Below are 19,597 nucleotides of genomic sequence, written 5' to 3'. Positions count from 1 at the left end.
AGATAAATTTTTTGTGGGACAGTTGTAATCCATTCCCAACACATTAATATGCCAATGCACACCCACAGCAAAGCTCTGTAATGCAATTTTGCTCTGTTCCTTGAGACACTGCTATGGGATTTCTTGGGATAGCCACTACTGCCAGAACAAGGACATATTCTGTGGAATGACATTCACTAGAATTGTGCAAATCACCTTCGACCGTGCCTTGGTAGTGAATCACAGGGAACCACGACGGGCCAGTCATTGATAGTAAACATAAGATTTGATTGAAAAGTATCTCCCGTATCTCCTGCCAGAGAATACTGTTAGGGGTTTATTGGTTTTGTTTTTGTTTTAGGTCTTAAGTTAATCTTTTAGCAAATGAATGTCTTGTGATCTCTTCATATTAGTTAGGGGTTTTGGGTCACAGAAGTGGACTCTGGCTATATTAATGAAAGAATGAGAGAGGGAGAGAGGAAGAGAGACAGAGACAGAGAGAAGAATTTATTTGAAAGGATATGGGATGTGCCAAGAAACAAACAAAACAAAAAAGGAGAAAAGCCAGACTTCTGAAAGGCAGGAAACAAGGGCAGTTTGAGAATTGAAAGACCAACATTAATTGCTGTTCTCTCTGCTTCTGCTGTGGATCAACACCAAGAACTTTCTGTCTCAGTATGTCTCCCTTCAAGTTTCAAGTTCCTGGGAATAGAGTCTAGGAACTCCAGAGAGGGCTGAATACCTTCATTACAGGCAGAGCCCTGACTGTGGGGAGTGGGATGGTCCATCAGGAAAATTCAAGAAATTGACTCAAGAAGAAGGAACAATGGATCTTAGACAAACAGAAACAACAGATGTCCACTTCAACATTTTAACTCCATTTTTCGATGAGGAAACTGAGTCCCTGAGGTAAAATGTTCTTCTCCACAGCCTCACAGTTAGTTAATGATGAGGCCAGAACTGTCATATCATTTTACCATCTTCCGGAACTTTCCTCATTCCAGTACTTTTCCTCCTTCACACATCTGCATATTCAGTTCTTTTAAACCTCTCTCTCTTAGAAAAATGAAATAAAAGCTTACATTGTCTTCTCAAAATGCTATGAAGTGAGCTGATTTCTGGGAAATGCATTACTAAATTAAATACACCTTTTTATGATCTTAAAGATAAATGTCAGACAAATATCCTGAGGATGAATAGTTGCCGGGAAGCTGAAGAAGAGTTTGCATTTGGCTGTGGGCAACCAAAACCAATACATAGGAAAGCTACTTCTTTCTTATCTCAGGAGTTTGACAGTGTTAATGATGATGTCAAATGCATTTTCAGGCATATTTTTTCCAGGTTATTTGCGCTGTGAAGTACTCTTGTGAAATGTCAGTGCTGTTTTTTCAGTGGGTGCCGTTTTTCATTTGAATGCACTGGAACAGGATTTTCACGGAAAATATTCAAGTTCTGTGAGGCACCTTAAATTGTTTTTAATGCCACTATTATTATGAGGACCTGCAGCTAGCATACCTGAAGCAACATTCCACATACAAGTTCTGTCCTTGGCCTAAAGGTGGATTTACATGGTGAAGGTGGGATGGAGCATATTTTTTACTTCAGGAATGTCCTCTAGGAGCCTTGATGCCATAAGTGGCTTGAATGTCCACTCCTCCCAAGGTCTTCCTCGGCCACCATACTTAAGTTTCTCATGGTAATTACCACTGCATCCGAATGGTTTCTTCAGTAGTATATATCACAAGATGTAATTATATGTTTGTTAAGAGAGACAGTATGTGCAGCCTTTAAGATCACAAAACTGTAGCAACCCACTGGGTTCAAAACCTCAGCTCCACTGATTATAGTAATTATACTTGTTGCACTTGCATAATCATAACTAACCTCTCCAACTCTCAGTTTCTTTTACTGAAGACATATGACACCGTGGTACCCATTTTTAAGGCTGTTGTGAGAATTAAATAAGGTAACGTGTGAAAAGCATTTTTAACAGTGCCTTGTCCGCAGTGAGCATCATGTGTTTTCTATTGCTATGACTAGTGTATTATCTGTGTCTCTCCCCTCTCCACCTGTATTCGAATGTGAGCTCTGTGAAGGCAGGTACCATATCTATTTTCTCCTGTGAGTATCCAGAAAGAAAAATGTCTCTTGCATAGTGGGGGAATCAATCAATATTTGTAGGCTGAATGGATGAACGTATGAATGGATGGACCAATTTGACAATTTACCAACTGCTTTCACATATACTGTCACATTTGAGCTACAGAACATTGCTGTCAGTTGGTACCAGTACTTTTCTCATTTTATAGATTAGGAAACAGAAGCTGAGAGCTATTAAGTGACTTGCTGAAGAGAAGATTTCAAACATAACAAATCAGGTTTTCTGACTCCAAATCTCATTCTCCTTTTGTTCAACTATTTATTTATTTATTTATCTATTTATTTTCCATCTCTGAATCTTGTCTAGAAGATTTTTCTATAAAATAAGGAAACAATTTGCCCTGTTTACTGCATCGTTTTGAGCATCAAAAGTTTAAGTAGGTAAAACGCATCAACTGTTACCCCAATGTAAGGCATTATTACTGTGTTTAGCATTTAAGGTATTGCATAAAGTAGCTTGATTGTTTTTTGAAATGATTTTAGATGGGAAAGAGAATGTTTTAAAAGAAGGAAAGAAGAAGGAAAGAGAATCTGGGCAAGGGAGGGATAAAGAATTTGCAATAGCAATTGGTTTTGAATTTGGAAGCATTCCCTGATCCCTGACCATGTGGTCAGGTCAAGCTGGTCAAACTACCTAGAGAGGAAAGGAGAGTACCTTTCTTATGTCTCAATACTTTCTTGAAGTTTGAGGTGTGGTCAGCATGCATCTCTGATATTTTATCACATATTCAGCTCCTGGCCAATGAAATTAAGGAGCTATAGTTTCAGCCTTATGTTTCACCTTCCCTTCATATATAAATGCTGAGTTTCCAGGATGATAAATTCAGGAATGTTCTGACTTGTTTTTTACATCTACCAAGAACTGTAAATTCTGTTTGGATACTAAGAAAATGGAAGAAAACAATACTCACACACAATAACTTTGGTAGTAGTGAGAAGTATAGCTGATCGATAACACGATAATAAACAGAATCAACTAACAATTCTTGAACATTTAGCATGTGGAAGAAGCTATGTTACATGATTTTATATGCATCATGTAATTTAACTGAGTCATTCATTTCTTTAACAAATATTTACTGACCATCTGTTATTTGCCAGGAACAGTTCCAGTAGCCAGACACATAATGATAATGAAATGCTTGACCTTATAGAGTTTACATTCTAGTGGGTGAGGAAGGCAATGAAAAAATTGGCCAATAAATACTTTATAAACTATCAGATAGTTATAAGTTCTATGAAGAAAAAGAAAATAATGTGTAAGAGTAGAGTAATGGAGGCCTGGGGTGATTAATGCTTAGGTGGAGCGAGTGGTCAAAGAAACCTTCCCTGAGGAGTTTAAACTCGAGCAAAGGTATGAATGGAGCCAGAGCTTAAACCATGTGATGTTGGCAGAACAGCGTTCCTGGACAAAGGAACAGTAAGTGTAAAGTCCCTGAGGTAGTACAAAGCTAGAGTGGGACTGCCAGACCAATAAGGCACAAAGCAATGTGAATGAAGTCCATGAATCAGGCAGGGTTCTTGGGTAGGGCTTTGAGGAAGAGGTGGGGAGTTTGGATTTTCTCCTGAATGTAATGGAAAGCTCTTGGAGGGTTTGGGCAGAATGACACAATTAGAGTTACTTGTTAAAATATCATTCTGGCTACTGTATAAGGAGTGGTTTGTAGGTTATAGGGGTAGCAAGGGTGGAAGCTGGTAGAACACTTAGGAGCCTATTGTGCCAGTACAGGAAGGAAATGGTGGTAGGTGTGGAGGGTGAAGGTTGGAGGCCAGTAGTCAGCTTTGGAAGATGGCATAATTCTCTCCTGATTACCTAAATTCTCTGAGTGAAATAAAAGTTGAAGTCATTAGCTGAAAATGTCAAGATTTGAAGAGACTGGAGAAGGTATGAGTTAGTTCTCAGAGAGTGAGAATGTGAACAAACTATGGAAAAATTACTAGGATTGTGAGGTAGTGGGGACTATTTGAAGTTTGTGGTCATGAGTCGAATGTGACACAAGACCACATGGTTGTGTGTTCTTCTCCATCCACCTTCAGTTATTCTGGTAAAGGCAGAGAACTGGGTTTAACTGGGGCTGGGATTTTGCCAGGTGAGTGTGGTGAACAAGGAGTGGGAACTGAGAGATTATACTGCTGGACTCTGAAACCTAAGCCTGGTAGAAGGTGAGGGCATGAGGTGGTAGTGGCAGTGGTAGATCAGAAATGTGCACATTGGTAGATCAGATTGTCCCAATGCTGCCAAAGGTCTACTGGAGTATGCAATGGACTGAGTATTTGTTTCCCCTCAAAATTCATATGTTGAAACCCTAACCTCCAAAGTGATGGTATTTGGAGGTGGGGGTCTTTGAGAGGTAATTAGATTTAGATGAGGTCATGAGGGTGGTGCCCTCATGATGGGATTAGTGCCCTCATAAGAAGAGACCAGAAAAGTAGCTCTCTTTTTCCTCCATGTGAGCATATAGCCAAAAAGGGAGTCCTCACCACAACCTGACCACACTGGCACCCTGAACTGGGACTTCCAGCGTCCAGAATGGTGAGGAACAAATGTCTGTTTTTTTCGCTACCCAGTCTATGTGTTTGTTTATTTGTTTGTTTGATAGAAGGCCAAGCTAAGGCTAGCAATTGAAGAAGTGAGTCGAAAAGTGAGGTAGGAATTGGCCCTCAGATGATCGAAGTGGAGACTTTGAAGATATTGGAAATGACCAGGGGCATGTTATCATGCAAGTGGGTTACCTTAATTAGTATAATACAACGTTTTATATTTTCTGGGTTTTTTCTCCTCTGTATCCTTGGACTCTTCTGGGTTGCCAAAATAATCACAAAGTTGAGACAAGCCAAGGACATCACCAAAAAGTGAAGGACTTAATTTGGATTCTTAATGTCTGAGAAGTGCCAACTTTCACGGTTATGACTGTAGTACTGACGTGGTTCCGGGGGTGTGATGATGAGGTAACAGCACACCCTGGCTTTTGGGCTCATTGAGGATGCCCACACATCCGCCTCCATTAATGTCTCACCATTCCCAGACAGGCAATAGTGCATGTTTATCAGCAGGTGAGTCGGCATATCCTAGGGAGCCAGGGAGTCTCCTAGGCAGAGAGTCCTCAGTCGGGCAAGTCGTTCTTGGATAGCAGCCAGCTCTCAAAGAGTTCCCACCACGGCCTACTTTTCAGTATGCGATCCAAGTTTTAATTTCGCGCAGATAGAGGTCGGTTTTCGCGCTGTGGGCCAGTGCGCAAGATCCTGGCTTCTGCTCTCCAGCAATCCCGAAGTTAGAGTTCCTAGAGGGATCCAGGAGGCTTCCTGGGGAGGGGCGTGGGTGCCTCGTCTCCTCAGCCTCGCCGCTGCAGAATCCAGGGGTGCGTCCCTCTTTTCCGATTCTTGACGTCAAGCCCCGACCGCCGCGAAGCCTCGCCAGCGCGGTGGAGAGCAGAGGGAGGGGGGCGGAGAGGGGAAGCCATTGCAGCAACAGCTTGGGGGAAGGAGCTGGACGTCTCCGCCGAGAAAAACCGGGGGTGGGAGCCAGAGTAGGGAAGGCAGAGGACCTGCTGTCTCTAGGAGCCGCTGGGTTGCTGCAAAGAGGGGCGGGGAGAGGCGGGGGCTCTGCCTGCACCGCGCTGGCTCCAGCGGTGCCCGCGGGGAATGTGACATCAGCGGCGCCGGGCGCTTGCGGCTGGAGGAGGCATCTCGCCTCGGCTGCGCTGTGCACACCTCGCCCCGGGGAAAGCGCAGACCCGGGCAGGCGGCAGGGATGTCGGCGAAGGAGAGGCCAAAGGGCAAAGTGATCAAGGACAGCGTGACCCTCCTGCCCTGCTTTTATTTCGTGGAGGTGAGTTGGCCCAGCGCCTTGGCATAATGCAGATCCTCCGGGTGACTCCGGAGCCAGTTCGGGTCCCGGACGGTGTTGGAGGCGCGGAGCCCGTGCCTGGGTGCGCGCTGCTGCCCCTAAATGCCCCACGCTCCCCCTTCCCCCAGGTTTCTCGGGCGCTCCCCCGAGTGTGCCTGTGAGTGCCCGCCAGCCAGGGGTGATTAGCACTAGCGATGCCACTGCCAGGTGGCCTGCAGACGGGAGATACCTGTGTGAGTGAGCGTGGGGCTAGTTCCCTGGCCCTCCTGGACCGCCTGGGTGCACAGCGTCGTCCGTGGCCCAGAAGGGCCATGATACCGATATTTCGGGATTTGTGTCCTCAACCTTCGACTACGTATCTAGAACTCTGTGAGATTTCTATAGGAATTCAAATACACACAGCCATGCCCGGGGTGTATGAGGGCTGGGAATGTTTACGTAGGATTAGGAATATTGATTGCTTTATTACACACACAAAAAAACCCCAAAAGCCCTACCCCTATTAAAATTACTACGGTGCTCACATCAGCTTCTAAAATTGGGTCCACATCTCTAGGCATCAATCGGTTGGCCTTTTTCCATGGTTAACAAAAATTATATGCATATACACAAATAGATGTATATGTATACATATGTATATGTATGTATGTATAATATTTTTAAAATAAGTGACATCATCTGATTTTACATGATTTGTACGTGTGCATTTATTCGGTGCTGAGCAGTATTACAGATAAGCAGTTAACATGCAGATGTATTCATAAATGAACCGCTAACTTACCAAAATGCAGCATTTAAGAAGGAAAAATTTATGGGAGGGTTATAAAGATTGACAGGTACAGTGATTCCATGCACTGTGGTCCGTTGCATTAGGAAGACATTTTTAAGCAAGGTTTATTAAATCATAGGTAGAGAAGAGATGTATTGGATAGGTTTACTGAAATCATATGGTTTTAAGCATAAAACTATATTCTGTGTAATTAGAGCCTGGATTGCATAGAGAATTACAAGACTGTTGCTGAATTATAAATATCCTTCCTTGGCTGTCTTTTCAGCCAAATATGGAGGTTTAGCATGTCCAAGTACTAGCTAGTAGATAGTAGATTCTGTATTTGATGATTGTGAGGCTTATCTGTGATGAGGGATAGTCACTGTCTTGAAACTTGGGAGAAGAGACATTGTCAGATTGTTTTTATAGATAGCAGTATATGTGCAAGTTTCTCTTAGGTCTCACAAATTTTAAAAATGGTTTCACTGTTAAGAAAGATGTACGTGATTTGCATAAGTCTCAGAGAAATGATGGGTGACTCCTTCATCCATGACCCATAGAAAAGAAGGAAAAAAATTGACCTGTTTATTTAAAGTAATTAATTGATTCATTTTTTTTTTGCCCTTCCTCTTTTCACAAGGGATTTTGAGGCCATGGTTTAGATAATTTTGTTGAAAGCTAACGAAGAGTTTTATCGAGAAAAAAAATGTGGGCACAGAAGATTCCATGGTGAAAGGGGTAAAGGAATAGAGAGATAGGATCCCTGCCTTGAAGTTAAATCCTGTCAGGCCACTTGTCGCATTGCTAATCCACTGTGGTTTTGTCCAAAAGCACTTTGATTCACGTCTGGATCTATTACATCTGTCTAGGAGACATCAGTTAATTCCTGGCTTCTGCCTCCAGGACGGAGCACCTGAGGTCAGCTAGAAGCTGACCACATTTGGATTGCAGCTGTATGGCTTCGAGGAAAATACTTTCATGAAAGAGGACGCAAACCAGAGAATTAAGGATGTGCCTTAAAAGAATCTATGTGTGCACTTTTGAGGTACCTTTAACAGGAGTACATTATTTTTGATCTAAAATTTTAAAAGTAAAAATGCCTCATAATGCATTTGAAATGTGTCTGTAGGAGCAAACATCTCACAAATGTTAATTCTTTTCCATGAGTGGAAATAGCCCAAAATCATTACCTTCACTTTGACCCATTCAGATACCCTCTACAAATTCCTTAGCAGGGCAAGCTATAGAACAATTACTTGAGGACAGTTCATGGAGTTTCAATGCACATTTATGACATTATGTCTTCGGGGTAACAGATTTCAAAGGGAGAGCCACGAAATTGGATTGCAAATGATCTCTCTGAAACTTAAATGCATGATGAACCACTAAAGAGCCTCCAGAAAATGGGGGAAGACATTAGTACACCAATTATTTAAGGGGTTGACAGAATGCACTACTGAACTCCTTTGGATAGACTCATTTTGAGGCCAGTGAGAATGAGCTTTGTAGCTGCTTTGGAGGATGAATAAATATAGCATGAATTAACATGTCAGTAAAGTGCTCTAGGGTAATGGCACTTTGCTTCCAACATAGTTTCCCCAGACCTTTGTAATTAAAATGGAAAAGTGAAACATGAGTGAATCTTTCATCACATATCAGCCCAAAGAACATATTTCAAGCCTTTTCTGTTACTTCAGACAATAATTTAAGGAACAAAAAGAGGCAAAAAGGACCAGAATTTGAGGAGAAAATAGGACCTAAGAATAAAGTTAGGTTCCTACCATATACCATACAAAAATAAATTCTGGACAGACCAATGATATAGATTTTTAAGAAACAGTTAAAAAACTAAATAATAATAATAACATAGAAGTATATTTTTAGATTTTACAGTGAGAAAGGCCTTTCTTAACATATTACCAAAGTCAGAAATAATACAGGAAAAGACTAACACATCTTTCTACCATCCCAAATAAAGTTTCTCTGTAACAGAAGATGCTCTAAAGAAAGTTTAGAGAAGAAAACAGTCTCTGGGTCTCAAGTCAGTGACACCATGGACAGTTTAAACTTTGCCTTTCTTCAAGCAGTTCAGGCTGTTTCAAATTGCTATTCATGATAGGCATGAAATATGAAGAAACTAACTAGGAAACTGAGGAGCAACTTTCATTCCAACCAGAGGAGGCTAAAATCAAGTTAGACTGAATTATGGCAGAAAAACCTGGGCCTTACAGACAGATTGACCCGGTTCATATACCACCTATGCCACATACTACTTGGATAATTCTGGCCAAGTTAGTTCTCTCATCCTCAGGTTCTACATATGTAATAGAAATTATATGAAGTAATATAAATATATGTATTCATATATGATAGAAATTATAGTAACCATATATCTTAGACTATATAATGAGGTTAAAGCATGAAAGATACCATATATCATACCTGAGCTAGAGTAGGCACTCAGGATGTATCAGTTTCTTTTGCATGGTGTCAGGGTATAGAGATTATATCCTATATATATGCCAAGGTGTTCAGTCACTAAAATCAAGTAATCATGTCCCAGCTGACCACCAAACTTGATGTTAAACAAACGTTAAGTTAATGGATAGAACTAATATTTTCTTACATCTTTGGTTTATGCTGCCAATTGTTTATGCTGATAAAGGGGTTTATGGTTGACAGTAATTAAATATATCAATATTACATGGTGATTTGAAAACACACCATGATTTCCAAGATGGTACCTCACTTTATGAACAAGTTTGACAATTCAGTTTTGCATTGTTTGATATGGGAAAAGAAAAGTCAAGTTATGAAAGGAACTCTCAAACAAGCATATCCAAAGCTTTATCAGGTTGAACAGAAAGCAAGTTAAAAGGAACATTCCACTGAAGAAAAGGTTTCTCTCGCCTTTAAAGTTCCAAAACACTCTCCAAGTGATGGCTGTATCACTTACAGTGCAATTGCACCCGGCAGCACGCCTAGAATTAGTAATAGGTCTTTCAGCTTACTAACCCAATATTATACGTGAGAAGGCTGGTTGTCTGTGTGCCTAATGCATTTCCTTTATGCCAAGTGTTACAATGGTGCCACCTGTGCTCAAACTCACAGTTTCATTCTCATTAGTCATCCTGTTCCAAGATATGGGTTCACATTGACTCAGTATGTAATACAAACAAATGATGAATTACTCTTTAAACCAAAAAGATACAAGTTCTTAATAAATAAATGGGAAAAAGATTCTTCTCGTTTAAACATTCTGCTTTATGGCATACATTTTTATTACTAATCTAATATTTACTTTATGGAGGTAAACGAGCAGTGTTTGACCTATATGCAAAGTATTTTTATAGAGCTATAGATGCAGATAGTTTGAAATTTCTTGTTTTTCATACACATACACACGTGCACGTGCACACGCACACACACACACACACACACACGTACAGACATGTACAAACACAGAGGGAGTAAGAATAGCCTCTCTCCACTGAGTGTAAAATAACTGTACCTGAAGTATTACAGATTCAAAATATTTTAAAGACGACAGACTTGAAATTATACAGAAAGTTTTCACTAATTTGAATATTGTACTTAATGATGGATATGTTTCAGGATTTTGTTCATGCAGGTTAATTACTACAGTTTAGGGTCAGTAAACTAGACATTGTGTTCAGGAGTAAAATCCATCATTTCTCTGTTACCATCCTGCCTGAAGAAGTTCAAAAAGCCTTTGTTTGAGCAAAGATACCCTGGTTAGTTCAGTCTGAACGTCATGCCTAGACATTATGGTGTCTTGAGAGACCTTAATATGTTTTTTATTTTTTTCCCACTGGAAAGTGTCCACTGTACCTTTTTTTTTTTAATATTTATTTATTTGTTTTGTTGGTTGCACCAGGGCTTAGTTGTGGCATGCGAACTCTTAGCTGCGGCATGTGGGATCTAGTTCCTTGACCAGGGATCGAACTTGGGCCCCCTGCACTGGGAGCACGGAGTCTTAACCACTGCGCCACCAGGAAAGTCCCTACTGTATCTTAATTGTAGCAAACATTAATTCGCAAGATTTCTGTTTTAGCTCAAGATCTATGTGAAAATTATATAACTCATATGATCTTGCTGGGAAATATAGCTAGCTGATTTCCTTTTACATAAACTTTAGCATCAGTAGGAAGCACAAAATGACAACATTTCTGCATTGCACGTACCAAAATAGTAGCTGCAGGTTTTTTCCCTTTTCTAGATGGCATAGATAGTCCCCTCAAAGAAGTAGTCCAAACCCACCAACAGAGATGAGCTGACAAATCTTTCCTCCTCTTTTAGGGTCACGATGTGCAAAGTCCTTTGGTGAAAAACAAAAATGAAGTACAGACGATAATAGAGTCCTAAGTTTCAGAGAGACTAAATGAGGACATTTCCACAAATACCGAGACCAAGTATTGAACATAGAACCCGCCGTTAGGGAATTCTATACTATTCCTAGGCTCCCCCACTATCTTACTGTGTCTTCATGGACAAATCACTCATAGCAATCTTTGTCCTACTTTCCTCTAGTAGGGAAAAAATGGGTGCCTTCTACCATTCTCAAAGGGATATTAATAATAATGATAACAATAATAACAAGGAATAGAGTCCTAAGTTTCAGAGAGACTAAATGAGGACATTTCCACAAATAGCGAGACCAAGTATTGAACATAGAACCCGCCATTAGGGAATTCTATACTATTCCTAGGCCAGGCCAAGGAGGATTAGGAGAAAAAGCATGAGAAAAATAGAAGATAGGAGTGAAGGGCACGTGAGGGTAATGGGCATCTGTGAGCAAGCCATGGAGATTCCTTTAGGCACTGGAGTTGTCTTAAGTTAGCTTGTTAAATAAAAAGCATTTAGGGCCCAGTTGTTACTGTTTACTTTAGGAATGTGTTACAAATATTATCACAAGGATTTCCTCCCAGTATGTGTATACACAACAGGCTATTTCTCATGCAAGCTCTCAATAACAACAACAAAAAGTGAGGACATGTCTTATTACAGAATTGTCTAATAAAATCATATACTCCTAGAACATTTGGTTTGATTCTCCTATCACAACATTCATTTGATTCTCCTATCACAGATGAGAAAAATGTGGCTTGAAAAGGTTAACCGAGTTACCTAAAAACACACTATGGTTAATATCAGACAAGAATAGAGCCTGTCTCCCGACTTCTAGTGCTCGTTTCTAATTATACTATTTGTAGAATTCCTTACATTAGAGGGTTTCCCCCTGGATTATAACACAATACAGGTCATTCTAATTCTACAAGTGAACAAATTGTGCCGGCTGTTTGAAAGTTCCATCTAAGTACCTTTATGTATTTCATAATACCACGTTGCATTAAACATGTTAAAGCAATTACAAATGGATCCTCTGCTTTTCTAAATTGTTAGGCTCTTTGAAAAGCATGGTTACAGCTAAAAATCATAAAATTGGAAGTGATATTTTTCTTTCTCACTGCCCAATTGTCTACCTACAATTTCACAATTACTTCTCTGGACATGAGGTCTCTGACAGACAGTAAAGGAAAGTGGAAACATTGGAAGGAGTGAGGATACAATTAACAACATCAGTAACAAAATAACTAAATTTTCTTTTACAGTTTAATGTAATTTTTTCATATACATTGATTCATTTGATCTTGAGGAGTAGATCTTAACTCTGTTTTACAAATTAAGGAGGAGTAGATATTAACTGAGGAGTAGATATTAACTCTGTTTTACAAATTAAGTAACTGAGACTCATGAAGGTCCAAGAACTTGCCTAAATCCCAAGCAGTGCTTTTCTCCCCTGTGGGCCACGAGGAGAAAAATGTTTGTATTTAAACTGTGAAATGTCTAATTATGTATCTCTCAGCTTTCTTTGGTTTCTTCTAGAATTAATTAGCTGAGACATGTACTTCCAGATTACTATGGAATGGAGTCATTTCCTCACAGTGAAGTGGATTTTGGAATGTGAAAGCCAAGGACAGAAATGCTAATTTTGACACAATTAGTGTTGAGTTGTTTTTCTGTCAGTAATTTTCACTGAATCAATTGCCTCTTAGGTCCATCACTGTTTGGTTGTTTTTAATCACAAAACATTTACGTTAATCAACATAAAGGAGGATAATTGCTTTCATATTTGCTATCATAAGATGGCTTTTGTACATTCTTCTAAAACTGACATTAGACCATTGAGGTATAAATTAAAGAGAAGGGGAAATACAGGTATTTAAAATCAATGTGTGTTCAGGAAAAGGAAAACAAGGTATCAGTACATTTAGTGGACTGTTGTTGGGGAGTGAGAATCATGGAAATATGTGTGGATATGTTGTCTACAACTTAATGTCCTCACCAAAGCCTGTGCTGTAGGATTGCCTTAGCGGTAAAACCGCCATTTAATAAAGTTCTAATCATGCTTCAGAAACTGGGCCTTCATGGATAGTTTAAAAGAGAACAATCTTATATTAAATACACTCCAAACAGGGGTGCCAAAGTAAAATACCAGGGTGTATTCTGTTTGTACTTCCATGAAAATTCATTTAGTCATTGAATAAATATTAATTTATTGCTTATTATGTACCTTTTGGTTAAATTAATGGAAATAATATGGAATCATTACTGGCATACTTCCTAATCTATAGTAGGATTTCAATGAAGTTTGCCTGAATGGATGGAGTAAAACAAGACTGACAGTTATAAACATAAATTTTTCCTTAACTTTTCTTAGCCAGTGGAGACATTTTTATCTATAAAATAAGTGGTGATGAAGGTTAAGATTAAATCAATCTCCGAGGTCTGTGAGCCTCATTTCTTAATAATATTTATGCTCATTTTATGATCTAGAGCATACCTATGGATTAGTTGAGATTTGAGACTTCAAAGAGAGGCATCACTTAAACAAAGGACTTATAGTTTTAATTTTCATAGAAAATTATTTTAGTTACATAACGTATACATGCCAGTGAAGACAATTTTTTTTGTGGCTATGGTGGAACAAACGATAACTTTTTTTTTTTAGTAATAAAATGTGCTTCTTTGTCAGATATAGTTGTATCCCATATTATATTGTATTTGTTTTATATATTTGTTCATGACTTTTTGATGTATCTCACAATGAAACATAGTACAATTATACTTAATTTAATCACAGCCTTAAGTTGTTGGAAAATAAAAGTTCTTAATATCCCACATTAAGAGCCCCTCTTCAATATCTCCTATATTCATCAATCCCTTTCACAGATACATTCAAGTAAATAAGGTCTTAAGCCGCCTTGGAAAACCATTAGTCTTGAAGGTGGGCTCATAATGTGCATTTAAGTATGATCTAAGTATGTAGGAGACAAGCTTGGAAAAAGAGAGTGATTCATGATACATTGTTAAATTCTCATCTCTGAAAGTAGATTAGAAATTCTTCTCTGGATAATTTATGGATCAAATGAAATAGGCACATAGTATACACTCAATAAATGTTTGTTAGATAAACTAATTATTACATAAGAGAAAATATAAACTTTTACGGTGCTTAAATAAAATGGTTTAAGGATAAACTTGATACCTGAATTTAGTAAACAACTCAAAAAAAGTAACTTAAAAATAATGATGTCTTTAATTCACTAATTTATGTGTATGTAAGATTATCACATTAGATCTCAAAATAAATTTGTTCCTCTTATTCCATATCTCAAATACAGAATTTTTGGTTAATTTCATTTCTCTGGCATTATTACAATGACAATATTTTTTTTCCTTAACTCCTATTTTGTTTGGTATTAAGAAATATATGTTGGACCCCAAAGGTACTATGTATTCTTTTATAAGACTGTTCAGGTCAAAATATATTTGCTTTTTCTATATAAATAAAGTAATCCCACTAATAGTGAAAATAGTGAAAGTTGTCAGGTGACATTCACAGTATATAAAGAAAGTGTACATTATATTATTTTCTGCTATTTCTCAATGCCTTTGGGAAGGTAAGGTCAGTGTTAAAAATTTTTAGCAAGAGGTAGTAGGTATAATGACTATAAACGTGAACTCAGGTTTCTTGAGTTTATAATCTAGCTAATAAACTGTATGATCTTTCACAAACCATGTAATTTTTCCATGTTTCAGTTGCTTCTTCTGTCAGATGGGGATAATAATAGTACCTTTATCAAAGGGGTATTGTGGAGATTGGATGAGTTCAGAAATGTAAAAGTATGAACTTTAAATGGTACCTGGCAAATATTAGTAGCATTAAATTGTGATTCGTACCCATGTTTTTAAAAGACAGGTATATGTTCTAAGGGTAAAGAAATTACAGCTGTAAGGAAAGATTTCAAAGCAATTACTTTTAAGAATTGAAATACAAGTCCCCAGCCTCAGGTCTTAGTCTCTAATTAGGTGTAAAGAACAAAATGCTTTCCAAGACAATACACATAGTACTTGTGTCTAATTATGTAAGAGGAGCAAATCAGGACCTGAGGTTAAAGCTGGGACTACAGAGCTTACTACTCCAAGCCTAGTGCTAGATCAATATTCAGGTAATAAAACAACCACATACCATTATTTTAAACTTTACTGTTAGATCATTGAGTGATTGTAATTAGTCTTTTTAGAGCTGTAAAGATGTAATTTATATTTGGGCATAAAGACATAGAACACATTTTTCCCATTAAACCTAACATATATGTTAGATCTGTTCTCTCTTCCCTATTAATTACCATTGCTATTTGGAGGACTCAATTTGAGCTTTTTGTGTTCTTTAATGTTAAAAAAAATTATTAGAATTCTAGAAATTCACAGTATGCGCATTTTCTATGGTAGAAGTAAACAAAGATCTTTTAACTTGGGGTTTTTCTTTCATCATGTTAACTACACTATGAGAACTGCGTAAACAGTTCTGTTCAAATCATCATCCATACATGCATTAATTTGGTACCTTGAGGGTACCCAGTATGTCAGGTCCTGCCTAATATAAGGCCCTGGGGATAGAGAAGTGAAAGAGACAATTTCTCTGTTCCCAAGGGTCTTTTCATTGAATAAGAGAGAAAGGTGAAGGAACAACTGTCATCCCATATGACAGTTGCTATGACAGAGGCATTCATCGGGCCATCTCTGTGCAGTTAGAGAAAGCGATCCAAAGGAAACACGACAGGAAAGCATCTGGAGCTTGAAATGTGCCCAATTCCTGATATTTTATATTAGAAGTCATTCCCTAGGGAAAACAGAAGTGAAGATGAAAGCAGACCACATCCAAGATATAATTAAAGTTTCTTGAGATATTACCAAAAAAATTAAAATAACATCGGAGAAAACTGCACGGGAAAGAACATTCAAGACCTTGGAATACCATAAAATTAAGAACATGATTTGAAAGTGCCTGCCACCCCTTCGCTCTTGGGGCCATTAAACCCCTTGCACACATGGCTATCTCTCACTTCTGTCCTTTAAATTGGCATTTCCACTGAAGCCTGGGGCTATTTTTTCCTGAAAAGCACCAGACTAGTGCCAGATGGCAATGGTGAAATGTACCAAAGTGGCAGCAGGGTGTAGTGGGACTCATGCTTCCAGGAATTTAACAGATCAGGTTCCAATTGCTGTAAGCCAGGCATGCTGTTTACCTTATCTGGAGCAGGGTCTTCACGTTAAAATGTATCTTAAAATTCCCAGGGAGGTTGTGAGTATTAAATTAGATAATTTATGGGGAAATGTCTAAATAAAAAGTCAATAAATGTTCTTTTCTTTTTATGTAAGAGGAGGTGTTCAATAAATTCTTTCAGTAACAAAGTGAAACGACCTCTAGAAAGGATGGATATTAGATTCGCACAAAAGAAGCCATTTTCATAGGAAAATTTAATAGGAAATCCTCAGAGAAACTGTTGAATAAGAGTATTAAGAGATTTAAGAAGAGTATTAAATAAGTATTAAGATTTAATAAGAGTTAAGAGCAAGGGAGACTTTTTTCAAACTGCGCGCACCCTCTGCAAGCCCTCTTCCCATTTGGGAATTGCAACCATTGTAATTAGCATTTTTGAGACCCGTGAGCAAAGCAGTTTAGAGCATGTTTCCTGGACTTAGGCAGCTGGGTAGGAATCTGGGTGCTCCCACTCGCCAGCTTTGTGACCACTGGCCAATTTATGTGACCTATCTCTGTCTCAGTTTTCTCATGTGTAAATTACGGATACCAATGGACGGTTTATAAGGTGTAGATTGAATGCAGCAATCTATTATATAACTTAGCACTGTCTCTGGCACCTAAGTCCTCAACACTTTCTATGTATGATTAAGAAATTGTCCGTGTTTTCTGTTTATTTAATAGTAATGTCCTGATTTCTCTCAATTAAATTCAGCAAATATTTTCTGGACACCCAAAATTTTCAAAGCACTCTGTGAATTACAAAGGCCTCACTTTGCAGTATCAGATCTTAAGAGAAGGGCTGGTAATATACAGATAACTACAATTCAAGGCAGACTAACAGGGTCTTACAATAAAGATACATATGGAGTCCATGAGGCAGAATCTTCAGTTCTGAATGGAGAGCATGGGGAAGGTTTCAGGGAGAAAAAATTATGTGATCTTACCTTTTATGAGGACAGTTTTTATGGGAAACAAAAGTGAAAATGTAAAGCAGAGACTAGAACATGTCTGTTTGGAACATCAGTGTAATGGGAACATAGGTGTTCATGGGTTGAGAGAGTGGAGAGGAGGTAAAGAGCAAAATTAAACAAGAAAGGCAGATTGAGGTTATAATACAAAAGATCATGCATAATATGAAAGGTCATTCTAGGAAATTTGTACTTTATTTTGTAATTAGTGGGGCACTATTAAAGGCATGATTAGATGTAGATTCTAGAAAAACTAGCCTGGAAGCATTGTGGAAGATGAAACAAATTGTAGAGAGAGTAGTGGTAAAAAATCTAATACATTATATATGGTAGTGAGACTGTCAACGAAATGTGAGGAATGTTTTTTACATCATGACAGCACATGGAGAATTCTAGAACTAAATGGCAATGTAAAAAACCCCTCATTTCACTGATGACAAGTAAGACCCAGGAAGGTTAAGTGACTTGCTCCAAATCCCAGAAGCTAGTGGAATAAATGAGGGGAGAAACTGGATTTTGCTGGTTCTGAGGCCAGCACTGATTTTCCTCAATTGCACTGCCCTGTTTTAATTGGTATCTATGCATGTCATATAAGCCACATCCATTCTATTTGTGAAAACTAGATTTTTAGACCTTGAATAATGTAATAGACTCATTCTGACCTACTCTTAATGACCCTACAGTGTTAGTGTGCTTTTTATAATCTATATAGTTAACCTAAATATGCTACAATTATGGTGAAGTAGTTTTATAAAGCACAAAGCCCTATACTATATTATCAGTTATTATTATTGTTCATGTTTAAGGGAAACATTTATCTGTATTAGCTACAAGGCACAAATGCTAAGGAATGTCATTAAAGATTGTACTGTAGGAAATGGAAAATTCTGTCATCACTGTGTGTGTTGACCTATGACAACATGCTTATCAGCCACCAGCTTTAATAAAATTACTTTGATCTGCTAATATTTCTTCCTGTTTTAATTTCATTTGAATATAATGCATTTATGTTTTAAAGTTCACATTTTATATGACTTGGGGATACTTATCAGAATTGATTCCAAGCCTCCCATTTAAAATTTGTTATTAATATAAAAAACATTCTTTTTCTCTTAGGTTATCTCTTGGATATGAGTAGTATGAAGATACACAATTATATTCTTTGGTTCTTGTGACATTAGTCATATCAAAACCAAGTTAATTGAACTTTGAAGTTTCCTGTGCAAGTGTTGTTCTTCAAAAGTAAAGGTGATATTATTTAAATCATCATACGTCAATGATGTTATTTAAATCATCATGTATCAATGACTCTCAACCTGCAGCCTTGGGCTCTCTTTAGCCCAAGATTGGCATCTTAATCTCTTTTTGACATTTTGATAACTAAGAGGCATCTCAGTTTTCCTATTTCCAAAACAAAACCTTAGATTCCTCCTACTGAAGCTTCTCCCAGCCTTCCCCATCCCAGTAAATGACACCCCCAGCCCAAATGCTCAAGCCCCAAATCCTTGAAATCAACCTTTACTGGTTTTTCTTCAATATCCAACTCATCAAGAAATCCAGCCTTTTTCTCTCCAAAGTTATATCCAGAATCTGCAAACTTCTCTACATCCTAGTAAAACCTGCCATCGTCTCTTGCCTAGATTACTGCAATTGTCAGGCATCCACTAGCAGGTAAACTCCACGAGTGCAGGGAGTTTTCTCTATTTTGTTTACCATTATATTCTTCACCCTTAGGGCAGTGCCTAGCACATACCAGGCACTAGATAAGTATTTGTTGGGTTTTGAAGAGCCTTCTAATTTTTACCCTGCTTCTATCTTTAACCCATCACAATCATTCTCAACCCAACTGCCAGAGTGATCTTTGTAAAATATATTTCAAGTCTTACTGCACCTCTGCTTAAACTCTCCAAAGTTACTTCCAAACGTACTTTGAATGAATAAAACACTAATTCTGCCATGGCCTTCAATTCTCTGCAAAGTCTGGTCCCAAATCCATCTCTCTGACTTCATCTTATATCACTGCTCCCTTTTGACTATGCCTCTTACCTGGTTTTTATATGGTTAGTTCATTCTTGCCCACTCAAGTCTCTGTTTAAATGATTCCTATTAAGTAGGCCTTTCTTGATCTAAAATAGCAATCCAGGCACTCAATTACCACAGCCCCCTGTTTTATCATCTTTGTAATATATGTTCTTTCTAGTATTATAATTTTTAATTGTTTATCTGCCTTCTTCAGCAAGAAT

General features: G+C 38.2%; 1 protein-coding gene across 2 annotated transcripts in view; it reads left to right on the top strand.

Annotated features, from left to right (window-relative positions):
* Positions 1–5,621: 5,621 nt before the first annotated feature.
* PLPPR4 (phospholipid phosphatase related 4) overlaps positions 5,622–19,597 on the top strand; it is a 42,827-nt gene continuing 28,851 nt past the window's right edge. Inside the window, exon 1 of one of the 2 annotated variants that reach the window (XM_082456252.1) lies at positions 5,622–5,968. In XM_082456252.1, the coding sequence (XP_082312378.1) occupies positions 5,891–5,968 (78 nt within the window). In that variant the 5' untranslated portion in view covers positions 5,622–5,890. The remainder of the gene's footprint in view (positions 5,969–19,597) is intronic. The other variant, XM_082456251.1, reaches the window with a different exon arrangement.

The sequence above is a fragment of the Balaenoptera physalus genome (assembly GCF_965194825.1).
Source record: "Balaenoptera physalus genome assembly, chromosome: 1".
Taxonomy (NCBI): domain Eukaryota; kingdom Metazoa; phylum Chordata; class Mammalia; order Artiodactyla; family Balaenopteridae; genus Balaenoptera; species Balaenoptera physalus.
Note: the sequence above shows the minus strand (reverse complement) of the source record. Positions and strands in the feature narration are given on the sequence as shown.